The following is a 26,171-nucleotide window of genomic DNA, read 5'->3' as shown; positions in this document are numbered from 1 at the left end:
TGAGGGGAGATCTCATTGAGACGTATAAGATGATGAATGGGATGGATAGGATAGAGGTGGAGAGACTCTTCCTGCTCAGAAAGGATAGTAGGACTAGGGGGCACAGCCTCAAGATAAAGGGGGGGGGCGGTTTAGAACAGAGTTGAGGAGGAACTTCTTCACTCAAAGGGTGGTGAATCTCTGGAATTCTCTGCCCGTTGAAGTGGTGGAGGCTGCCTCGCTAAATATTTTTAAGACGCGGGTTGATGGGTTTTTGATGAGAGAGGGGATTAAGGGTTATGGGGAGAGGGCGGGAATGTGGAACTGAGCCACGACAGATCAGCCATGATCTTATTGAATGGCGGGGCAGGCTCGAAGGGCTAGTTGGCCTACTCCTGCTCCTATTTCTTATGTTCTTATGACAGATTTTGGCACTGATAGATCTCGGCACTGACTGATTTTCGCGCTGATAGATCTCAGCGCTGACAGATTTTGGTGCTGACAGATCTCGGCGCAGACCAATCTCGGCATTGACAGATTTCAGCGCTGACAGATCTCGGCGCTGAATGATCTCGGCATTGAGAGATTTCAGCACTGAGAGATCTCGGCACTGAATGATCTCGGCACTGACAGATCTCGGCACTGACAGATCACGACATTGATAGATCTCGACACTGACAGATCTCTGCGCTGACAGATCTCTGCGCTGACAGATCTCGGCACTGACAGATCTCTGCACTGACAGATCTCGGCACTGACAGATCTCTGCACTGACAGATCTCTGCGCTGACAGATCTCGGCACTGACAGATCTCTGCACTGACAGATCTCGGCACTGACAGATCTCGGCACTGACAGATCTCGGCACTGACAGATCTCGGCACTGACAGATCTCGGCACTGACAGATCTCTGCACTGACAGATCTCGGCACTGACAGATCTCGGCACTGACAGATCTCTGCACTGACAGATCTCTGCACTGACAGATCTCGACACTGACAGATTGACACGTGCGCAATAGCCGTTCAGCACGCTGGTTTCAGCCTCCCGGGTAGGAATAAGCCTCATCTGCACAGAGTGTGAGAGATTCCTCTCTGAACTCCCACTGACAAAACCAGTGTGAATTACTCCAGTTTTCCCATAAATTCAACACATAGAAACTTTTTGGGAGTTCTGGCTATTGTCACTCTCTCTCACACACACACACACACACACACGGTCCGATTTTACCATAGCTTTATGCCTGGTTTCGGGCATGAAAATTTGGTAAAGATGGGCATGAGGCAAGTAGCACGATCCGCGCTCGAGTCCACACCCATTCCCCCTTTACCAATGGCTGAAAATGGCCACCACCTGGACTGTGCCCGAAATGGACCGAGCAGCTATTTAAATGTATTTGCACGTATTAAAATGAGCTGGATACCCAATCTTACAGGCATTCCCCTTTTACCCTCGCGTTCGCCCATACAGATTCAGCGGGAAACAGACATGGTTGGCATTCCTCCTCCCACATCGATCGCACACAGAGTGGCAGCGAACCACCCCCCCCTTGCTGCTGCACTCCCCCCAATCAGAGAGCAATCTGCCCCCCCTCACCCCACCCCCCGATCTGAGTCAGAGAGCCGCCGGAAGCTCTGAACTCACGTCTTCAGCAGCTGGATCGCCCAAATCAGACCTTTGCCAAGCATGTCTGTTTTGTGTTGAATCTGGGCAGGCGAACGCAATGGTAAAGGTGGAAATGCTGGTAAAGTTGGGCGTCCAGCTCATTGAGTCAATTTAAATACATGCAAATTCATTTAAATGGCTGTCCTGCCCATTTCGGGCGCGGTCCAGATTCAGGGGGCCGTGTTCAGCCATTGGTAAAAGAGGGAACAGGTGCGGAGGTGGGCACGGTTCACAGTACCTGCCGCATGCCCGACTTTACCAAGTTTCCGTGCCCGAAAATAGGCACAACCTGATGGTAAAATCAGACCCACTGTCTGTCAGACAGGGGAAGGGAAGAATCTCTGGAGATACAGGGAGAGGGGGGAATCTCTGGGATACAGGGAGAGGGGGAATCTCTGGGAATACAGGAGAGAGGGAATTTGTAGGGATACAGGGAGAGGGGGAATCTCTGGGGATACAGGGAGAGGGGAATCTCTGGGAATACGGGGAGAGGGGGAATCTCTGGAGATACAGGGAGAGGGGGAGTCTCTGGGAATACAGGGAGAGGGGGAGTTTGTAGGGATACAGGGAGAGGGGGAGTCTCTGGGGATACAGGGAGAGGGGGAGTTTGTAGGGATACAGGGGAGAGGGGGGAATCTCTGGGTTACAGTGAGGGGGGAATCTCTGGAGATATAGGGAGGGGGAGAGGTTACAGAATACTTTTGTATCTTGTACTGAAGTTATGAATTGTGTTCTGTATTTAAGTGGCTGTGATAAAGAAGCTGGAAGAACTGGGCTGGGAACAGTAATGGAATGTGCCTGTGATTTATAAGAGAGAAAACGAGGGAATGTGCATGGACTTGGCAAGTTTTAGTTAGCCCAGACTGATTTAAAGTGTTGTTGTTTATTTGTTTTTGGCTGTAATCTCTCATCTCTATTTATCTGTTTCCTGCACCGTGTCCATGGTTACTGTTGTCCACATGCTTTCCTGCAGTTTCCGAGGTGATAGAAACATAGAAAAACTACAGCACAATACAGGACCTTCGGCCCACAAAGTTGTACCGAACATGTCCCTACCTTAGAGATTATTAGGCTTACCTATAACCCTCTATCTTACTAAGTTCCATGTACTTATCCAAAAGTCCCTTAAAAGACCCTATTGAATCCGCCTCCACCACCACTGCCGGCAGCCGATTCCACGCACCCACCACCCTCTGAGTGAAAAACTTACCCCTGACATCTCCTCTGTACCTACTCCCCAGCACCTTAAACCTGTGTCCCCTTGTGGCAATCATTTCAGCCCTGGGAAATAGTCTCTGAGAATCCACCCAATCAATACCTCTCAACATCTTATACACCTCTATCAGGTCACCCTTCGTCTCGCCAAGGAGAAAAGACCAAGCTCTCTCAACCTATCCTCATAAGGCAGGCCACCCAATCCAGGTAACATCCTTATAAATTTCCTCTGCACCCTTTCTATGGCTTCCACATCCTTCCTGTAATGAGGCGACCAGAACTGCGCACAGTACTCCAAGTGGGGTCTGACCAGGGTCTTATATAGCTGCAGCATTATCTCCTGACTCCTAAACTCAATTCCTCAATTGATGAAGGCCCGTACACCATATGCCTTCTTAACCACAGCTTCAACCTGCGTGGCTGCTTTGAGCGTCCTATGAACTCGGACCCCAAGATCCTTCTGATCTTCCACACTGCCAAGAGTCCTACCCTTAATATTATATTCTGCCATCCTATTTGACCTGCCAAAATGAACCACTTCATACTTATCTGGGTTGAAATCCATCTGCTACTTCTCTGCCCAGTCTTGCATCCTATCAATGTCTCGCTGCAACTTCTGACATCCTTCCACGCTATCCATAACATCTCCAACCTTTGTGTCATCAGTAAACTTACCAACCCATCCCTCCACTCCCTCATCCAGGTCATTTATAAAAATCACAAACAGCAAGGGTCCCAGAACAGATCCCTGGGGCACTCCACTGGTGAGCATCTCCATGCAGAATATGACCCATTGAAAACCACTCTCTGCCTTCTGTGGGCAAGCCAGTTCTGAATCCACAGAGCAATGTCCCCTTAGATCCCATGCCCCCTCACTTTCTCAATAAGCCTTGCATGGGGCACCTTATCAAATGCCTTGCTGAAGTCCAAATAAACCACATCTACTGCTCTTCCTTTATCAGTATGCTTAGTCACATCCTCAAAAAATTCAATCAGGCTCGTAAGGCACGATCTGCCTTTGACAAAGCCATCCTGACTAGTCTTAATCATACCATTTCTCTCCAAATGTTCATAAATCCTGCCTCTCAGGATCGTTTCCATCAACTTACCAACCACTCAGGTTAGACGCACTGGTTTATAATTTCCAAAATAGACATGGGAATCGAATGTTCCTGATGGTGGTTCTGAGGAACTGGGATTGGCTCAGATGGCTGCTGGCTACAGGAGAAGTCTGCTTTCAAACAATCCTGTCGCAGCCTTACTCTCAGCCAGGGGGTCGTGAGTTCATGTCCTGCCTGAGAGTCGCGAGCACAAAAATCCAGCCTGACCCTCCAGTACTGAGGGAGTGCAGCACTGTCAGAGGGTCAGTACTGAGGGAGTGTTGCACTGTCAGAGGGTCAGTACTGAGGGAGTGCTGCACTGTCAGAGGGTCAGTACTGAGGGAGTGCTGCACTCGCCCAGAAGGATCTAGATAGGCTGGGCGAATGGGCCAGGAAATGGCAAATGGAATTTAATGTTGGCAAGTGCGAGGTGGTCCACTTTGGTAGGAATAACGGTAGGAAGGATTATTACTTACGTGGAGAAAAACTGCAGCAGGCAACGGTGCAGAGGGACCTCGGGGTCCTTGTGCATGAGTCGCAAAAACCCAGCTTGCAGGTGCAGCAGGTGGTCAGGAAGGCAAATGGGATGCTGGCCTTCATCACGAGGGGGATTGAATATAAAAGTAGGGAGGTCTTGCTTCAGCTGTATAGGGCATTGGTGAGGCCGCAACTGGAGTACTGTGTGCAGTTTTGGGCGCCGTACTTACGCAAGGATATTTTGGCCTTGGAGGGAGTGCAGAGGAGGTTTACTAGGCTGATGCCGGAGTTGAGGGGGTTGAGCTATGAGGAGAGGCTGAATAAACCAGGCTTGTACTCGTTAGAGTTTAGAAGAATGAGGGGAGATCTCATTGAGACGTATAAGATGATGAATGGGATGGATAGGATAGAGGTGGAGAGACTCTTCCCGCTCAGAAAGGATAGCAGGACTAGGGGGCACAGCCTCAAGATAAAGGGGGGGCGGTTTAGAACGGAGTTGAGGAGGAACTTCTTCACTCAAAGGGTGGTGAATCTCTGGAATTCTCTGCCCGTTGAAGTGGTGGAGGCTACCTCGCTAAATATTTTTAAGACGCGGGTTGATGGGTTTTTGATGAGAGAGGGGATTAAGGGTTATGGGGAGATGGCGGGAATGTGGAACTGAGCCAAGACAGATCAGCCATGATCTTATTGAATGGCGGGGCAGGCTCGAAGGGCTCGTTGGCCTACTCCTGCTCCTATTTCTTATGTTCTTATGTTCTTATGCACTGTCAGAGGGTCAGTACTGAGGGAGTGCTGCACTGTCTGAGGGTCAGTACTGAGGGAGTGCGGCACTGTCAGAGGGTCAGTACTGAGGGAGTGCTGCACTGTCAGAGGGTCAGTACTGAGGAAGTGCTGCACTGTCAGAGGTGCCAGTTATTAGATAAAACCTCCGACTGAGACCTTGGCTGTCTGCTTAGCGTTAATGCTTTATCAATCACACTGTTAAAGGTCAAAAGGAAACAAGCGTTGGGTATTAATTGTCTCTTAGCTTGGACACTGGGCTATGAGGCTCAACATTTGAATTAGAATAAAATCGTAGAATCCTTACTGTAGAAAGAGACCATTCGGCCCATCAGGCCTGCACTAACAGTTCCACCCAGGTCCTATCTCTGTAACGCCATATATTTTGGTGGCACAGTGGTTAGCACTGTTGCTTCACAGCGCCAGGGACCTGGGTTTGATTCCTGGCTTGGGTCAGTGTCTTTGTGGAGTCTGCACATTCTCCCCATGTCTGCGTGGGTTTTGTCCGGGTGCCCCAGTTTCCTCCCACAGTCTGAAAGATGTACTGGTTAGATGCATTGACCCGAGCAGGCACTGGAGTGTGGCGACTAGGGGAATTTCACAGTAGTTTCATTGAGGTGATAATGTAAGCCTTACTTGTGACTAATAAATAAACTTTAACATTTACCCTGCTAACACCTCTGACACTAAGGGACAATTTATCATGATCAATCAACCTAACTCGCACATCTTTGATCTCCTCCTCCAATGCCACCACATCCTTCCTCAAAGAAGGTGACCAAAACTGAGCACAATACCCCAAGTGTGGTCTCACCAACGCTTTATACAATTGTAACAACACCTCTCTACTTTAATTAGAATGGTGCAGCAATATAAAATGGATCAGGTCATCCCTTTATCCTATTTTCAGACACAGGGAGAATGTGCAGACTTCACAAAGACACCGACCCAAGCCAGGAATCGAACCCAGGTTCCTGGCGCAGTGAAGCAGCAGTGCTAACCACTGTGCCAACAAAATATATGGGGTTACAGGGATAAGACCTGGGTGGGATTGTCAGTGCAGGCGTGATGGGCCGAATTTCTCCACTCTTCAAAAATCTTATCTACCCTTGCCCCACAAACATTCCATGAGGTAGCCCCAACTGCCCCACTGGGTAGGGAACTCCACAGATCCACAACCCTCTGGGTGAAGAAGCTCCTCCCCAACTCAGTCCCAAATCCACTTCCCCTCAGCTTGAGGCTATGCCCTCCCCAGCCCCGGCCCTGGCCCCACTCACCAGTGGAAACAATCTCCCCATCTCCACTCCACCCATTCCCCTTTCAATTCCACATGTTTCTACAGGATGCTCCCCACTCCTCCAAACTCCAACAAGCACAGTCCCAGTACATTCAGTCTCTCCTCATAAGCCACAACCTTCTCAACTCTGGAATCAAACCAGAGAGCTCCTCCGCAACCTCCCCCCAGCACCCACACATCCTCCCTCAGGCAAGGAGACCAAAACTGTACACAGCACTAAAACTAGAGCTGTCAAACCAAAAATCCATCTCCATCAAATTAGGACTACAATAAATAAGGCATAGATAATATTTATAACAGCATCTGTACAAACTTCATTGGTCAACACAAGTAGGCATCACATTCAGATGCTCCTTCTAACCTTTCTCAGTTGCCTATCATACATTATTCAGGTGTGTTTTAACTCTTCAACTATTCAAGATAAGTAGACACAGTAAAATTCGGCAAATACTGCTTTATGGAGCAATTTATACAACTTGCTCCAACTTTTACAAGCTCCAAACCAGCCTCCCATCCATTGACTCTGTCTACACTTCCCATTGCCTTGGCAAAGCAGCCAGCATAATTAAGGACCCCACGCACCCCGGACATTCTCTCTTCCACCTTCTTCTGTTGGGAAAAAGATACAAAAGTCTGAGATCACGTACCAACTGACTCAAGAGTAGCTTCTTCCCTGCTGCTGTCAGACTTTTGAACAGGCCAACTTCACACTAAGTTGATCTTTTCCTACACCCTAGCTAGGACTGTAACGCTACATTCTGCACTCTCTTCTTTCCTTCTCTATGAATGGTATGCTTTGTCTGTATAGTGCAAGAAACAATACTTTTCACCATCTACTAATGCATGTGTAAAGACGTGAGGACTGATTAGGGACAGTCAGCATGGTTTTGTGAGTGAAAAATCATGCCTCACAAATTTGATTGAGTTTTTTGAAGGGGTAACCAAGAAGGTAGATGAGGGCAGTGCAGTTGAGGTTGTCTACATGACTTTAGCAAAGCCTTTGACAAGCTACCGCATGGCAGAGTGTGGTTGCAGAGAGTTGTCTTTCAAACTGGAGGCCTGTGACCAGCGGTGTGCCTCAGGGATCAGTGCTGGGTCCACTGTTATTTGTCATATATATTAATGATTTGGATGAGAATATAGGAGGCACGGTTTGTAAGTTTGCAGATGACACTAAGATTGGTGGCATAGTGGACAGTGAAGAAAGTTATCTCCAATTGCAATGGGATCTTGATCAATTGGGCCAGTGGGCTGATGAATGGCAGATGGAGTTTAATTTAGATAAATGCAAGATAATGCATTTTGGTAGATTGAACCAGGGCAGGACTTACTCAGTTAATGGTAGGGCGTTGGGGAGAGTTACAGAACAAGGAGATCTAGGGGTACATGTTCATAGCTCCTTGAAAGTAGAGTCACAGGTGGACAGAGTGGTGAAGAAGGCATTTGGCATGTTTGGTTTCATTGGTCAGAACATTAAGTACAGTAGCTGGGACATCTTATTGAAGTTGTACAAGACTTTGGTAAGGCCACACTTGGAATACTGTGTGCAATTCTGGTCACCCTATTATAGAAAGGATATTATTAAACTAGAAAGTGTGCAGAAAAGATTTATTAGGATGCTACTGGGACTTGATAGATTGAGTTATAAGGAGAGGCTGGATAGACTGGGACTTTTTTCTCTGGAGTGTAGGAGGCTGAGGGGTGATCTTATAGAGGTCTATAAAATAATGAGGGGCACAGAACAGCTAAATAGTCAATATCTTTTCCCAAAGGTAGGGGAGTCTAAAACTAGAGGGCATAGGTTTAAGGGGAGAGATACAAAAGTGTTCAGAGGGGCAATTTTTTCACACAGAGGGTGGTGAGTGTCTGGAACAAGCTGCCAGATGTAGTAAAAGAGGCAGCTACAATTTTGTCTTTTAAAAAGCATTTAGTTACGTGTGTATGATGGGTACAGAGGGATAGGGGCCAAATGCTGGCAATTGGGATTAGGTTAGAGGTTTTAAAAGAAAAGGGCGGCATCGACAAGTTGGGCCGAAGGGCCTGTTTCCATGCTGTAAACCTCTATGACTCTATGTGACAATAATAAATCAAATCAAATAAAAAAAAAAGCTTGGTTCAGATTTTTGCTCCCACATCAAGTGCTTAGAGACAGGGTAGCTCCCACCTCTAAGAACCTGACCTTTAAAAGCAGTTCCCAGACATTGGATTGTCAGTCTGGGGTAAGTTGAGATTGGTGACCCTCAGATACCAGGTGCAAAAGCTCCACAGCTACATTACCAACTCACCTAGTATCCACCATAGGTGGACCTCCAGTCCCATGCCAAGACATTTTCAATTGTAATTGTCAATCGCTGACTTTACTATGTTATAAAACTCATTTTTAAAATACCATTTACTACATTTACATCCCTCAACTAACACCTTATGACAACAATTTTTAAATTCAAGCTCAGAATCCCTTACAACAACAATCATTGGAATTCACAATTCCACATCAAAGAATGTACAACCACTTGCAGCTGCCACACTGTGAAATTGCGGGCACCCTGCTGTGATAATGGTTGCGTCTGAAATTACTCATGCGGCAGTAATCCAATAATGGGAACTCTCAGGGCCACATGTATGATTGTCACATGTCTTGGGATACAGTGAAAGTATTGTTTCTTGTGCACTATACAAAGCATACCGTACATAGAGAAGGAAAGGAGAGAGTGCAGAATGTACTGTTACAGTCATAGCTAGGGTGTAGAGAAAGATCAACTTAATATAAGCCAGATTCATTCAAGAAAAGTTCTTAGTTTTGATTTCACCAACCAGCTTGGATCCTGTTAACGTAACAGTGGAAGTAAACAGGTCCTTGTTTACTTTATTCTCTCGTGGGACGTGGGTGTCACTGGCTGGCCAGCATTTATTGCCCATCCCTGGTTACCCTTGGAGGGCAATTACTGTGGCTCCGGAGTCATGTGTATTCCAGACCAGGTAAGGACGGCAGATTTCCTCCTCTAAAGGACATTAGTGAACCAGCTGGGGTTTTCTGGCCATCAGTAGATTCTTAGTTCCAGAAATTTTTTATTCGATTCAAATTCTACCACCTACTGTGGCAGGATTCGAACCCAGGTTCCGGGAACATCGGCTGAGTTTCTGGATTGATAACCTAATGATAATACCACTAGGCCATTGCCTCCCCATTGATACCACTTGGAAATAGAGCAAGAGAGTTCTGCCCAGTGCCTGGCCAGTAATTATCCCTCAGACAGATTGCTGTCTGTGGGATCTTGCTATGTATAAACTGTCCTATATTACGGCTACACTTCAGAAAACACTTCATTGATGCTGGGTGCGTCCAGAGGGGGTTGTGGAAGTCACTATATAAATGGCTATGTATTGACGATCCCTCTCTTTCTCTCTGTTATATCCCAGGTGATTGGAAGCTCCTTGCTCTTTGTACACGACCAACGGGACCAGGCCAAGGTTTGGATGATCGACTTTGGCAAAACGATGCCCCTGCCCGAGGGCCAGGTCTTGACCCATAGGAGGCCCTGGGTGGAGGGGAACCGAGAGGACGGTTACCTCTGGGGCCTGGACAACCTTATCTCCATCATCACAGACATGTCGCAGGAGCAGAACTGAGGTGGAGCCGGAACCTCCTTCCAACAACTGAAGCAGTCCCCGTCCGTCAATACACGCCGCACTACAGAATGTTCTAGAACAAGCCCACCTACCCCCTCTACCCCACACTCAGAAAGATGGCTACATGGAAGATATAGGCTGAGCTCTGATAGGACATTAAACTGCCAGAGTCAAGACTTTGGACAATGGGACTCATTTCCTTAACTTCCTACCTGCCCCTTACCCCTCCTACCCTCCTCTCCCCTCCCCCTCGCACTCCCAACTCTTCCTAAAACTCCAAACCTGTCTCACCCTGTAGTCTGAATATCGAGGGAGGGAGGGAGGAAGGGCTGAGTCCTAAGGGCAGCTTGAGAGTGTTCCAGGTATTTAATCTATGGACCTTGGCCGTCACTCACATGCCTTATCTGATTCATTCCAACACCAGGGCCATTATTTGTGTAATGTGGCATTTCACTGCACAGGAATAGGCCATTCCGCCCAACAAGTCTGTGCTAGCATGAGGCTCCAACACAATGACTATCAGGTGAAAGATGGAACTGTCAGCTGGTGGATGAGAGAAGTCTTGGGTTTGGGTCGTTCATACAGAGAGAAGCGAGGGTTTAGAATGGGCTCCTAAAGGCTTGTAGCCACGTGTTGTGTTTCTGTAGGTGCTGTTTTTACAGATCACACAGGCTGAGCCCAGATCCAGGCCTGGACCAGCTCCCACAGATTTGGATCAATTCCCACAGGCATGGATCAGCTCCCACAGGCCGGGGCCAGCTCCCACAGGCCAGGACCAGCTCCCACAGACCTGGATCAGGTCCCACAGGCCGGGGCCAGCTCCCACAGGCCAGGACCAGCTCCCACAGACCTGGATCAGGTCCCACAGGCCGGACCCAACTCCCACAGGCCGGGACCAGCTCCCATAGGCTGAGACCGGCTCCAACAGGCCGGGACTAGCTCCCACAGGCTGAGACCAGCTTCCACAAGGCCGGGACAGCTCCCATAGGCTGGGACCACCTCCCATAGGCCGGGACCAGCTCCCATAGGCCGGGACCAGCTCCCACAGGCTGAGACCAGCTCCCACAAGGTCAGGACCAGCTCCCATAGGCCGGGACCCAACTCCCACAGGCCGGGACCAGCTCCCACAGGCCGGGACCAGCTCCCCCAGGCCAGACCCAACTCCCACATGCCAGATCCAACTTCCACAGACTGGGACCAACTCTCACAGGCTGAGATCAGCTCCCACAGGTCAGGCCCAACCCCACAGACCGGGACGAACTCCCACATTCTGAGACCAGCTCCCACAGGCTGGAACCAACTCCCACAGGCTAAGACCAGCTCCCACAGACTGGGGTCAGTATCCACAGGTCAGGATCAGCATCCACAGGCCGGGGTCAATATCCACAGGCCGGGGTCAGTATCCACAGGCCGGGGTCAGTTCCCTCAAGTCAGGCAAGCGGTCCTTGATAACAATCCCCAGATCATTGACAGTCGAATTAACACAACCCATTGGCGGAACCTCCCCTCACTTGGTGAACCCCCTTTACGATACAAACCATGCGGAATCGAGGGTGGGGTTAAGCCACACCCCACACACATTTCCTTGCCCTATCCCATTCCCCATGCACGAGCCCAACACAATCCACACACTCTGCAGGCTGTGGCCTAACCAGATCCCCTTCACTCACCCGCTCACCCACTGCACCAACAGGCCAAGGAGGGCAACTCCAACCCTGCTGGGATACAGCATGTACCAAAAAGTGGCTATGCTTGGCAGGGAGTGAGGCTAGCTGCTCGACTGGGGGAGGCTTCAATCGGCTCTTCTTGCAGCCAGGTTGTGGTGGCAAAGCAGTGTTGTGTCACCCTCTGCTGGCCACTTTCTGCATCATCCATTTACACAGCTGGGTTCAATATGTCCCACTGCCCAAGGCTCTGAGCAAAAGGGTGGGGTACAGTGGGAGGAAGGGTGGAATGAGTAATTCCTATGTGCAGTGAAGGCAACATTTGAAATCTGACCTGTGCAAATTTGTCTGATTTCTGTACAAGGAAATCTCTCCTCCCTTGGCAAATAGTTTTAAATTTTATTGGTTCTTTTAAACGGGGGCCAGATTTTCCCAAGTGACCTCATTTTCCCCATGGCCTCTCGCCCCAATTAACCTAATATTCCAGGAGCAGACAGACCTGCCAAAAAGTGCCCCCCTCTCCTCAAACCAGCCCAACACTTGGCAATGGGGGATGGACAATAAGTAATTTTTTAAAGTTTATTTATTAGCATCTCAAGTAGGCTTACTTACAAGCACATCTTGTGGACTGGAGGAAACCGGAGCACCCAGAGGAAACCCACGCTGACACGGGGAGAAGGTACAGATTCCATACAGATGGTGACCCAAGCCGGGAATCAAACCCGGGTCCCTGGAGCTGTGAGACAGCAGTGTTAACCAGTGTGGTACCCATAATGGGAGCCCAGCCAGCGACACCCACATCTCACAATGAATTTGGAAAAGAAATTTGGTCTGAAATAATTCCTGGACGTTTCATGCCCTCCTATTGTTCACCTGATATTGACACCACACCCTCTCCTGGTCACCTGATTGGACACTTCTTGACCATTGCCTTGTTGCCAGTATAATTGTGACAAAAGTTGTCCAAAGGAAATGAGAGATAAAACCGTTTCTTCGTCCCTAGCCTTGACTTCTCTCCCCTGAGGATGTTTGTTGGGGTCTGGGGGTGGGGTGGCAATGGAAGGAGGAATGGAAAATGGCTGCCACGGGCCCAAGTCAGAGAGAGAGGGAGCTTCTTTTCCCTGGAAGCTGAGGGATTTGGAAGGGCTGAATCCTGAGCTCAGCCTGAGACTGACACTTGGGCCTGAGGCGGGAATCAGAAAAGTCACGGTTCTGCTGCTGGTCTCTTAGCAATCAGCCGGGAGCACGAAGGTGCTGGGCCCACAGCGTAGCCTATTGACAGAGTGCAGGTATCCGCTGTCCAGGGTGTAACTATTGACAGAGTGCAGGTATCCCCTGTCCAGGGTGTAGCCTATTGACAGAGTGCAGGTATCCGCTGTCCAGGGTGTAGTCTATTGACAGTGTGCAGGTATCCGCTGTCCAGGGTGTAGTCTATTGACAGTGTGCAGGTATCCGCTGTCCAGGGTGTAGTCTATTGACAGAGTGCAGGTATCCGCTGTCCAGGGTGTAGCCTATTGACAGAGTGCAGGTATCCACTGTCCAGGGTGTAGCCTATTGACAGAGTGCAGGTATCCACTGTCCAGGGTGTAGCCTATTGACAGAGTGCAGGTATCCGCTGTCCAGGGTGTAGCCTATTGACAGAGTGCAGGTATCCGCTGTCCAGGGTGTAACTATTGACAGAGTGCAGGTATCCCCTGTCCAGGGTGTAGTCTATTGACAGAGTGCAGGTATCCGCTGTCCAGGGTGTAGTCTATTGACAGTGTGCAGGTATCCGCTGTCCAGGGTGTAACTATTGACAGAGTGCAGGTATCCCCTGTCCAGGGTGTAGCCTATTGACAGAGTGCAGGTATCCGCTGTCCAGGGTGTAGCCTATTGACAGAGTGCAGGTATCCGCTGTCCAGGGTGTAGCTATTGACAGAGTGCAGGTATCCGCTGTCCAGGGTGTAGCCTATTGACAGAGTGCAGGTATCCACTGTCCAGGGTGTAGCTATTGACAGAGTGCAGGTATCCGCTGTCCAGGGTGTAACTATTGACAGAGTGCAGGTATCCGCTGTCCAGGGTGTAGCCTATTGACAGAGTGCAGGTATCCGCTGTCCAGGGTGTAACTATTGACAGAGTGCAGGTATCCGCTGTCCAGGGTGTAACTATTGACAGAGTGCAGGTATCCACTGTCCAGGGTGTAGCTATTGACAGAGTGCAGGTATCCGCTGTCCAGGGTGTAGCCTATTGGCAGAGTGCAGGTATCCGCTGTCCAGGGTGTAGTCTATTGACAGTGTGCAGGTATCCGCTGTCCAGAGCGTAGCCTATTGACAGAGTGTAGGTATCCACTGTCCAGGGTGTAGCCTATTGACAGAGTGCAGGTATCCGCTGTCCAGGGTGTAGCCTATTGACAGAGTGCAGGTATCCGCTGTCCAGGGTGTAGCCTATTGACAGAGTGCAGGTATCTGCTGCTCAGGATGTAGCCTATTGGCAGAGTGCAGGTATCCGCTGTCCAGGGTGTAGTCTATTGACAGTGTGCAGGTATCCACTGTCCAGGATGTAGCCTATTGACAGTGTGCAGGTATCCACTGTCCGGGATGTAGCCTATTGACAGTGTGCAGGTATCCACTGTCCAGGATGTAGCCTATTGGCAGTGTGCAGGTATCCGCTCACTACCTGAATGTGGCATCAGAACACATCAGAAAATTTATTGTCCCCCCGTTATTTTTGGCAGAAAAATCCAGAACTAGAGGAGAGCCAGCCAGGTGACTCCTGGGTACAACAACAAAGAAAATTACAGCCCTTCAGCTGTATCGACCATGCTGCCCGACTGAACTAAAACCTCCTACCCTACTGGGGACCATATCCCTCTATTCCCATCCTATTCATGTATTTGTCCAGACACCCCTTAAAACTCACTACTGTATCTGCTTCCACTACCTCCCCCAGGCACCCACCACCCTCTGTGTAAAAAATCTGCCTCGTACATCTCCTTTAAACCTTGCCCCTCACACCTTAAACCTATGCCCCTGAGTAATTGACTCTTCCACCCTGGGAAAAAGCTCCTGACTATCCACTCTGTCCATGCCTGTCATCATCTTGTAGATTTCTATCAGGTCGCCCCTCAACCTCCATTGCTCCAGTGAAAACAAACCAAGTTTCTCCAAACTCTTCTCATAGCGGATGCCCTCCATATCAGGCAGCATCCCGGTAAATCTTTTCTGCACCCTCTCCAAAGCCTTCACATCCTTCTGGTAGTGTGGCGACCAGAGTTGAGCACTATATTCCAAGTGTGGCCAAATTAAGGTTCTATAAAGCTGCAACATGACTTGCAATTTTTAAACTCAATGCCCCAGCCGATGAAGGCAAGCATGCCGTATGCCTTCTTGACTACCTTCTCCACCTGCACTGCCACTTTCAGTGACCTGTGTATCTGTACACCCAGATCCCTCTGTCTATCAATACTCTGAAGGGTTCTGCCATTTATCATATTTTTCCTGTCTTTAGTAGACCTTCCAAAATGAATTCCATGTTGTCTGCCCACCTCCCCCCCACAGAATAACCGCCCCCTCCTGCAGTACAATCAGGCATTCCACCTGAGAAAAAGACCCATCAGCCAGCCACGTCTCTCCCTTTAGTGATAGTGATAGAATTCGGTCTACCCCCTCATCCTGAGGACTGGTGTTCTGTTTGAATAATTCCCAACCCAGCACATCAATCCCCCAATTCCCACCCCAATTCCTCCATTCCTGATGCAAGCCCAGCCAAACTAGGGAAAGTCCAACACACATTAAAACAAATCAGCTTCGACAATGCTTTTGTTTTATTGTACAGGCCTAACTTAGGGTGTGCAAATGCTCTTGGGCAGGTGTTGGGGAGGGGCTTAGGAACAGGGAGAGGAATAAGTGTCTCCAGCCCTCATCAAACGCTCCCGATATCTAACTGTGCCTTCAGAACGAGTCCCACGACCAGCTCCATTTTGGATATGGTGTGGCGGCCATTTTGTGATGGGTAGATAACGGAAGGCTCTGGAAGGTTCACTCTCTCCAACTTGGGACAGGTTTTGTTTTTTTCTACAGAATTATTGGGAAATTGTACATGGGGTGTGGGCAAGACTGAAGATCAGTCTGAAAGATTCTTTCAAGTTTCTTCTTGTAAAGGTGACTTTATTGTTTATCCGAAGGTTATTTATTGCGATATGTACATGGAGACAACATTGTGATGTAATGCCTTGGGTATGCCTGCTCTCGGTGACCCAAGCAGGGTGTTGGAGCAGCCAAGTTTGGAGTGTCTAGCCAATGTACAGAGTATGCATTAAATCTATTGTCAATGTAAAGCTTCTGTTTTCTATACGTCAGTCACACTCCAGAGGTCACACTCCAGACATCACACTCCAGAGGTCACAGCCGCAATTCTCCCAAAAGTGCTGAGTTGGCAGGAAAACTGTTCTAAATCCCAACTTCAGTTCAGTTTCTCACCTGAATCTTCCACACTCTGTGCACTGCAGAGGGCCCAGTCATGAATTTCATCAAAAACCCAGGGGGCGCAGGGCCTATTTGCGCCGGAGTTTGACAGTTCTGGAACTCTGCGCATGTGCAGTGGTCCCGATCTGTTAGTCTCTCCGTTTGCTGTCCAGCTCGATTGCTGGCCAGCCCGGCACCCCCACAGTGCTACCCTTCCAGCCGCCTCCCCCCCCCCCCGCAAAAAGCCCAATCGTGGCCCCCCACAACAATTGCCGGGCCAGCTTTGACCCCACCCCAGACCGCCCCTCGAGCAATGGCGATCCCCTCACCCCAGCAGACGCCCCCCCAATACCTCCCCCCTGGGGTCAGACCCCCCCCAGGAGGCAGGCGCCCACCCCCCCACACCTGGCAGACCACCCATCCCCAGCCCGCCCTGATCGCTGGGCCCCCATCCCTGACTGACCCCACCCGCACCAACTGCCCCTAGGCTCCACTCACAATAGACTCCTCCCCTTGGCACTGCCTGAGGGGCATGGGCACTTTGCCCCTTGGGCAGTGCCAGGGGCACAGGCTGGCACTACCAGGGTACCCATGCCCAGGAGGCACCACCCCCCACCACCCAACCCTCTTGATGGGGGGGCCTGATTGCCTCCCCTTCATTCCAGTAGGGTCTCCGGCTTGTTCCCTGAATGTGGGGAGCTAGTCTGAACCCCGCCGAAATGAAGAACTCCTGGCGGGGTGGAAGATTCATCCGAGATGGGAAAGTTCCCAATAATTAAATATAAAAGACATTTAAAACATATTAAAAAAGATTTAAATGACTCATCTGCCTTCCCTCTGGTTTCCAGTGTGGTCTGACCGGAGGCTGTTCATTGGCTCTGGGAAAAGCGTATGCGTTCCCGGTATATGTGCACATCCTGGAACAAGGTCGGCGAAATGCATCTCCCATTGTGACTCGACAGAAAAGTTGAGTGTCGTGAAGGGAGAATCACCTCCACATCACTGCAAGGGAGAGATCTTACCATGAGATCAAAGCCAAATCCTGCGGATGCTGCAATTTGAAACTAAAACAGAAAATGCTGGAAAATGTCAGCGGGTCTGACAGCATCTATGGGGAGGTTTTTTTTCATCGTGGCCAGGGATTTCAATCTGGTCAAGCTCAAGAGCGTACTAACAAGTTACCACCAACATGCCTCCTGTTCCACCAGAGGCCCAAACATCCCAGACCACTGCTACACAAATATCAAACATACCTATTGCCCACCCATGCTTTGGCAAATCAGACCACAAGGCTGTGCTCCTGCTCCTGGCTTACAAGCTCTCGTTAGAACAGGATATGGTGCTCGACTCATTGATCGACAGTTCTGACGCGCCACAGCAAAAAATCACCCCGACCTCCTCAGAAGACAAACACGGGACACGGCGGACAGAGTACCCTTCGTTGTCCAGTACTTCCCCAGAGCAGAGAAGCTATGACATCTTCTCCGGAGTCTTCAACATGTCATTGATGAAGACAAAAATCTCGCTAAGGCCATCCCCACACCCCCACTTCTTGCCTTCAGACAACTGCACAACCTCAAACTGACCTTCAGGAGAACAGTGACCACCACACCACACAACCCTGCCACAGCCACCTCTGCAAGACATACCAGATCATCGACACGGATGCCAACATCTCACGTGAGAACACCATCCGCCAGGTACACAGTACATATTCTTGCAACTCGGCCAACGTTGTCTACCTGATACGCTGCAGGAAAGGATGTCCTGAGGCATGGTACATTAACGAGACCATGTAGACGCTACGACAATGGATGAATGAGCATCGCTCGACAATCACCAGGCAGGAGTGTTCTCTTCCAGTTGGGGAACACTTCAGCAGTCATGGGAATTCGGCCTCTGATCTTTGGGTAAGCATTCTCTAAGGCGGCCTTCACGACACACGACAACACAGACTCGCTCAGCAGAGACTGATAGCCAAGTTCCGCACACGTGAGGACGGCCTCAACTGGGATCTTGGGTTCATGTCACACTATCTGTAACCCCCATGACTTACCTGGGCTTGCATTATCTCACTAACTGTCCTGGCTGGAGACAATACACATCTCTTTAACCTGTGCTTAACCCTCTCTCCACTCACATTATCTGTACCTTTAAGCCTTGATTACCTGTAAAGACTCGCATTCTAACCATTATCTTGTAAATTGAGTTTGTGTCCGTATATGCCCTGTTTGTGAACACAATTCCCACTCACCTGATGAAGGGGCAGTGCTCCAAAACTTGTGGCTTATGCTACTGTATAAACCTTTTGAACTTTAACATGGTGTTGTGAGACTTTTTACTGTACTATACAAGAAATCCAGATAAGATCTAAGGAGATCCATCAAAGATGCCAAAAGACAGTACCAGAGTGCCAGGCTAGCCACACTGACCCCAACCGACTATGGCAAGGTTTACAAGACATAACAGGCTACAAGATGAAGGCATACTCTTCCCCCCACCCTCACACTCTCCCCCCCCACCCTCATATTCTCCCACCCTCACACTCTCCCTCCCCACCCTTATACTCTCCCGCCCTCACAGAATTTCCTCCCATCTCACACTCTGTCTCCCAACCCTCATACTCTGTCCCCCCACCCTCACACTCTCTCCCCCCACATTCACACTCTGTAAAATGGCCGACTTTGTTCCTGCCTCAATTTGCCTGCTGCTGAAAACCTCATTGCTGCCCCTGTTACCTCCAGATTTGATTATTCCAACACACTCCTGGCTGTTTTATTTATTCATTCACAGGATGTTGGTGTTACTGGCAGAGCCAGCATTTATTGCCCATCCCTAATTGCCCTTGAACTGAGTGGCTTGCTTGGCCATTTCAGAAGGCAGTTAAAAGTTAATCACGCTGCTATGTGTGCTAATCTAAGCCCACAAATTAGGCAGTCAGATGTGTTGTTAACAGAATGATCTTCTATATAGAAATAACTAACAATATTTGACAAAACAACATTAAACATATGAAAACAGGAGCACTGGAAAACTGATCTGGACTTGCATAAAGTCATAAAGGATTACAACATGGAAACAGGCCCTTTGGCCCAACTGGTCCATGCCACCCAGTTTTAACCACTAAACTAATCCCAATGGCTTGTGTTTAGCCCATATCCCTCTATACCCATCCAATCCATGTAACTGTCTAAATGCCTCTCTACTAGAGGATACGCAATTTCCTTCCTAGCCTTCCACAATGTCCTGGGACACACTTCATCAGGTCCGGGATTTATCTACCTTGATGTACTTGAAGACTTACAGCAGCTCCACCTCTATAATATGTACACTCCTCAAGATATCGCCATTTATTTCCCCAAATTTCCTACCATCCATACTTTTCTCAACAGTTGAGAAATATTCATTTAGGATCTCATTCATTTATGGATCCTCACATAGGTGACCTTGTCGACCCTTAAGAGGTCCTAGTCTCTCCCTTGTTACTCTTTTGCCCTTTACATATTTGTAGAAGCTTTTTGGATTCTCCGTTGTCTTATCTGCCAAAACAATTTCGTGTCTCCTTTTTGCCCTCCTGATTCCTCCCTTAACTCTGCTCTGACACCCTTTAAACTCTTCAAGAAATCCATTTGATCCCAATTGCCTATGCATGTGCCTCCTTCTTCTTAGAGTCATAGAGGTTTACAGCATGGAAACAGACCTTTTGGCCCAACTTGTCCATGCCGCCGTTTTTCTTAAACCCCTAAGCTAGTCCCAATTGTGCACATTTGGCCCATATCCTTCTATACCTATTGTACTCATGCAACTATCTAAATGCTTTTTAAAAGACAAAATTGTACCGGCCTCTACTACTATCTCTGGCAGCTTGTTCCAGACACTCATCGCCCTCGGTGTGAAAAAATTGCTTCTCTGGATCCTTCTGTGTTTCTCCCCTCTCACCTTAAACCTATGCCCTCTAGTTTTAGACTCTCCTACCTTTGGGAAAATATATTGAATATCTAGCTGATCTGTGCCCCTCATTATTTAAGAGACCTCTTTCAGATCGCCCCTCAGCCTCCCATGCTCCAGAGAAAAAAGTCCCAGTCCATCCAGTCTCTCCTTATAACTCAAACAATCAAGTCCTGGTAGCGTCCTAGTAAATCATTTATACACTCTTTCTAGTTTAATAATGTCCTTTTTATAATAGGGTGACCAGATTTGCATACAGTATTCCAAGTGTGGCCTTATCATGTTTTATACAACTTCAACAAGACATCCCAATTCCTGTATTCAATGTTCTGATCAATGAAACCATGCATGCCGAATGCCTTCTTCACCCCTCTGTCCACCTGTGACTCCACTTTCAAGGAGCTATGAACCTGTACCCCTAGATCTCTTTGTTCTGTAACTCTCCCCAATTCCCTACCATTAACTGACTAAATTCAATCTACCAAAATGCATCACCTCTCATTTATCTAAATTAAACTCCATCTGCCATTCATCAGCCTACTGGCCCAATTGATCAAGATCCCATTGCAATCGGAAATAACCTTCTTCACTGCCCACTGTGCCGCCAATCTTGGTGTTACCTGATATTTAAGGATGACATCAGGGCGATAGTGAGAAATGATATAGGTTCTATGGAAAAAAAGATTGAATCCAGTTGGGTGGAAATTAGAAATAGTGAGGAGAAAAAGTCACTGATAAGTGTAGCCTATAGGCCACCAAATAATGACATCATGGTGGGGTGAGAAATAAACAAATAAATAACGGATGCATGTAAAAATGGTACAGCAATTATCATGGGGGATTTTAATCTATATGTCAACTGATGAAACCAAGTCAATGTAAAGAAGCCTTGAGGAGTTCATAGAATGTATCTGCGATGGCTTGCTTGAATAGTCTATAATAGAACCGACAAGGGAGCAAGCTATCCTAGATCTGATCCTCTGTAACGAGACAGGAATAATTAATGATCTTACAGTTAGGGATCTTCTTGGAAGAAGTGATCATAGTATGGTTGAATTTAAAATACAGATGGAGCATGGGAAGGTAAAATCCAATACCAATGTCTTGTGCTTAAACAAAGGAGACTATAAACAGATGAGGGAGGAGTTGGTTAAGATAGACTGGGAGCAAAAACTTTATGGTGGAACAATTGAAGAACAGAGGAGGACTTTCAAATCAATTTTTCACAGTGGTCAGCAAAAGTATATACCAGTGATACTAGAGAGGCGGTGCTCAGCAGACTGGAGGGATTGATTGTGGACAAGTCCCCAGGACCGGGTGGAATGCATCCGAGGGTTCTGAAAGAAATGGCGGAGGTGATAGTGGATGCCTTGGTGGTTATTTTCCAAACGTCGCTGGATTCCGGGGAAGTGCCGGAAGATTGGAAAGCAGCTAATGTTACGCCGTTGTTTAAGAAGGGTGGCAGGCAAAAGGCAGGGAATTATAGGCCGGTTAGTTTAACATCTGTTGTAGGTAAAATGTTAGAATCCGTCATCAAGGAGGAAATAGCGAGGCATCTTGAGGGGAATTGCTTGATAGAGCAGACGCAGCACGGTTTTGTTAAGGGGAAGTCGTGTCTGACAAATTTATTGGAGTTCTATGAGGATGTGTCTAGGGCGGTGGATAGAGGAGAGCCGGTGGATGTGGTCTTTCTAGATTTTCAGAAGGCGTTTGACAAGGTACCTCACAAGAGGTTATTGCAGAAGGTAAGAGGGCATGGAGTTGGGGGTAGGGTGTTAGCGTGGATAGAGGATTGGTTGTCAAATAGGAGGCAGAGAGTGGGGGTTAATGGGTGTTATTCGGATTGGCGGTTGGTGACTAGTGGAGTGCCCCAGGGGTCGGTGCTGGGGCCTCAGCTATTTACCATTTATATAGATGATCTGGAGGAGGGAACCAAGTCAAAATTTGCTGATGACACCAAGATTGGTGGAACGGCAAATTGCGCGGAGGGTGTGGAGAGTCTGCAGAAGGATCTAGATAGGCTGGGCAAATGGGCCAGGAACTGGCAAATGGAATTTAATGTTGGCAAGTGCGAGGTGGTCCACTTTGGTAGGAATAATGGTAGGAAGGACTGTTACTTACGTGGCGAAAAACTGCAGCAGGCGACGGTGCAGAGGGACCTCGGGGTCCTTGTGCATGAGTCGCAAAAACCCAGCCTGCAGGTGCAGCAGGTGGTCAGGAAGGCTAATGGGATGCTGGCCTTCATAGCGAGGGGGATTGAATATAAAAGTAGGGAGGTCTTGCTGCAGCTGTATAGGGCATTGGTGAGGCCGCAGCTGGAGTACTGTGTGCAGTTTTGGTCGCCGCACTTACGCAAGGATATTTTGGCCTTGGAGGGAGTGCAGAGGAGGTTTACTAGGCTGATACCGGAGTTGAGGGGGTTGAGCTATGAGGAGAGGCTGAATAAACTAGGCTTGTACTCATTAGAGTTTAGAAGAATGAGGGGAGATCTCATTGAGACGTATAAGATGATGAGTGGGATAGATAGGATAGAGGTGGAGAGACTCTTCCTGCTCAGAAAGGACAGTAGGACTAGGGGGCACAGCCTCAAGATAAAGGGGGGGCAGTTTAGAAAGGAGTTGAGGAGGGACTTCTTCACTCAAAGGGTGGTGAATCTCTGGAATTCTCTGCCCGTTGAAGTGGTGGAGGCTGCCTCACTAAATATTTTTAAGACGCGGGTTGACGGGTTTTTGATAAGCGAGGGGATTAAGGGTTATGGGGAGAGGGCGGGAATGTGGAACTGAGCCACAACAGATCAGCCATGATCTTATTGAATGGCGGGGCAGGCTCGAAGGGCTAGATGGCCTACTCCTGCTCCTATTTCTTATGTTATGTTCTTATGTTCTTATAAGGAAGGACTGTAGAAAAATAGATAATCAGCCATGGATACCTAAGGAAATAAAGGAGGGTATCAAATTGAAAGAAAATGCATACAAAGTGGCAAAGGTTAGTGGGAAACTAGAGGATTGGGAAATTTTTAAAGGTCAACAGAAAACCTCAAGAAAGAAAAATAAGATAAATTATGAGAATAAACTAATATAAATACAGATAGCAAACGTTTCTACAAATATATAAAACAAAAATGAGTGGCTAAAGTAAACATTAGTCCTTTAGAGGATAGAAACATAGAAGATAGGAGCAGGAGGAGGCCATTTGGCCCTTCGAGTCCACTCCACCATTCATCATGATCATGGCTGATCATCCAATTCAATAGCCTAATCCTGCTTTCTCCCCATTACCTTTGATCCCATTCACCCCAAGTGCTATATCCAGCTGCCTCTTGAATATATTCAATGTTTTGGCATCAACTATTTCTGTGGTAATGAATTCCACAGGCTCACCACTCTTTGGGTGAAGAAATATCTCCTCACCTCCGTCCTACATCTACCGTAAATTCTCAGACTGTGACCCCTGGTTCTGGATTCCCCCATCATCAGGAATATTCTCCCTGCATCTATCCTGTCTAGACCTGTTAGAGTTTTATAAGTCTCCATGAGATTCCTCCTCATTCGTCTGAACTCCAGCGAAAACAATCCTAACCTAGTCAATCTCTCCTCATACATCAGTCCCACCATTCCCGGAATCAGCCTGGTAAACCTTCGCTGCACTCCCTTGAGAGCTAGAACATCCTTCCTCAGAAAAGGAAACCAAAACTATACACAATACTGTAGGTGTGGCCTCACCAAGGCCCTGTATAATTGCAACAACACATCCCTGCTCCTGTACTCGAAGCCTCTCACAATAAAGGCCAATAAACCACTTGCCTTTTGTACTGCCTGCTGCACCTTTATGCTTACCTTCAGTGACTGGTGCACAAGGACACCTGTGTCCTGCTGCACATTTGGTCTCCCAATTTACAGCCATTCAGGTAGTAATCTGCCGCCTTGATTTTGCTTCCAAAGTGAATAACCCCACATTTATTCAAATTATACTGCACCTGCCATTTATTAGCCCACTCACCAAACCTATTCAGATCATTCTGAAGGATCTCTGCATCCTCGTCATAGTTCACCTTCCAACCCAACTTGGTATCATCTGCAAACTTTGAGCTGTTATACTTTGTTCCTCCATCCAAATCATTAACATATATTGTGAATCGCTGGGGTCCCAGCACTGATCCTTGTGATACCCCACTAGTTACTGCCTGCCAATTTGAAAAATACCCATTAATTCCTACTCTTTGTTTCCTTTCTGCCAACCAGTTTTCTATCCATCTCAATACACTTCCTCCAATCCCATGCGCTTTAATCTTGCACGATAATCTCCTGTGCGGGACTTAGAACATAGAACACTACAGCACAAACAGGCCCTTAGGCCCACAAGTTGCGCTGATCATATCCCTACCTACTAGGCCTATCTATAACCCTCAATCCCATTAAATGCCATGTATATCCCATTAAATCCTATGACTTTGTCAAATGCTTTCTGAAAGTCCAAATATATCACATCAATTGGTTCCCCCTTGTCAACTCTCCTAGTTACATCTTCAAAGAATTCCAATAGATTTGTCAAGCATGATTTCCCCCTCATAAATCCATTCTGGCTCTGTCTGATCATAAGAACATAAGAACATAAGAAATAGGAGCAGGAGTAGGCCATCTGGCCCTTCGAGCCTGCCCCGCCATTCAGTAAGATCATGGCTGATCTGTCGTGGCTCAGTTCCACATTCCCGCCCTCTCCCCCTAACCCTTAATCCCCTCTCTTATCAAAAACCCATCAACCCTCTTCTTAAAAATATTTAGCGAGGTAGCCTCCACCACTTCAACAGGCAGAGAATTCCAGAGATTCACCACCCTTTGAGTGAAGAAGTTCCTCCTCAACTCTGTTCTAAACCGCCCCCCCTTTATCTTGAGGCTGTGCCCCCTAGTCCTACTGTCCTTTCTGAGTGGGAAGAGTCTCTCCACCTCTATCCTATCCATCCCATTCATCATCTTATACGTCTCAATGACACTACTTTCTAAAGCAGTGGGTGGTACGGTAGTACGTTGGTTAGCACTGCTGCTTCATGGCGCCAGGGACCTGGATTCGATTCCCAGCTTGGGTCACTGTCTGTGTGGAGTTTGCACGTTCTCCCCATGTCTGCATGGGTTTCCTCTGAGTGCTCCAATTTCCTCCCACATTTGGAAAGACGCGCTGGTTAGATGCATTGACCAGAACAGGCGCGGGAAGGTGGCAACTAGGGGAATTTCACAGTAACTTAATTGCAGTATTAATGCAAGCCTTACTTATGACTAATAATTTAACTTTAACTGCTCTGTCATAAAGCCCTTGATAATGGATTTGAGAATTTTTCCCACTACCAATGTTAAACTTACTGGATGTAGAGCCAGAACAGCCAGTTATTGCAATAACGGAGAATGCAGCAGCACCCGAGGATGATCCAGACCCAGTGGGGGGGAGCAGGGTGAGTTGGCCATTCACCCCCAGCCTGGCCTGATTTTTCATTTTCTAGATTGGAGTTGAGATCTTCTACAAGAGTTTGGATCAATTGTACCCACGACAGGATGTGATGTTTCTCTGAAAATTGTTGCACGTCAATTTTTTTTTGTTTGCTGTTTATGTGCCTTCAGTGAGTCGGGGGGGGTGGCGGCTGCTGGGGTGGCAGGGTACAGGAGGGTAGGGGGAAGAGTGCAAGGCCTCTTAAAGGGGGTGTTCTCTCAGGGCCACGTGGTCAAGCCGGGTCCTGTGGAGGGGTAATGGCGGAAGCTGAGCCAATGGAGTGTGAGGGAGTGTATCGGGAAGGATCAGCAGTTACTGCTGGGGAACAGTAATGTACAGTTGCACAGTTACTCTGTCAGATCCTGTTTATCTATACAGCTATCCAGTGCTTCAGCAATAAAGTCTGAAGCTTCATCGAGTCACCTTCGATTTACTACAGTTAATTTGGGAACAGTGAACGGGAAGGGGTGGAACAGAGTGGGAAAGTATGGGAAGTG

The 26,171-nt window shown here is 48.1% G+C and overlaps 1 protein-coding gene across 1 annotated transcript in view; it reads left to right on the top strand.

The window, feature by feature from the left end:
- LOC145345570 (inositol-trisphosphate 3-kinase B-like) overlaps nt 1-10,935 on the top strand; it is a 135,600-nt gene extending 124,665 nt beyond the window's left edge. Inside the window, exon 7 of the mRNA XM_080193407.1 lies at nt 9,933-10,935. Coding sequence (XP_080049533.1) covers nt 9,933-10,142 — 210 coding nt within the window. The 3' untranslated portion in view covers nt 10,143-10,935. The remainder of the gene's footprint in view (nt 1-9,932) is intronic.
- The last annotated feature ends 15,236 nt before the right edge of the window (nt 10,936-26,171 follow it).

This window comes from Carcharhinus amblyrhynchos, chromosome 7, assembly GCF_965287045.1.
Source record: "Carcharhinus amblyrhynchos chromosome 7, sCarAmb.v2.hapA, whole genome shotgun sequence".
NCBI lineage: Eukaryota > Metazoa > Chordata > Chondrichthyes > Carcharhiniformes > Carcharhinidae > Carcharhinus > Carcharhinus amblyrhynchos.
This window is presented reverse-complemented; position numbering and strand designations above follow the sequence as displayed.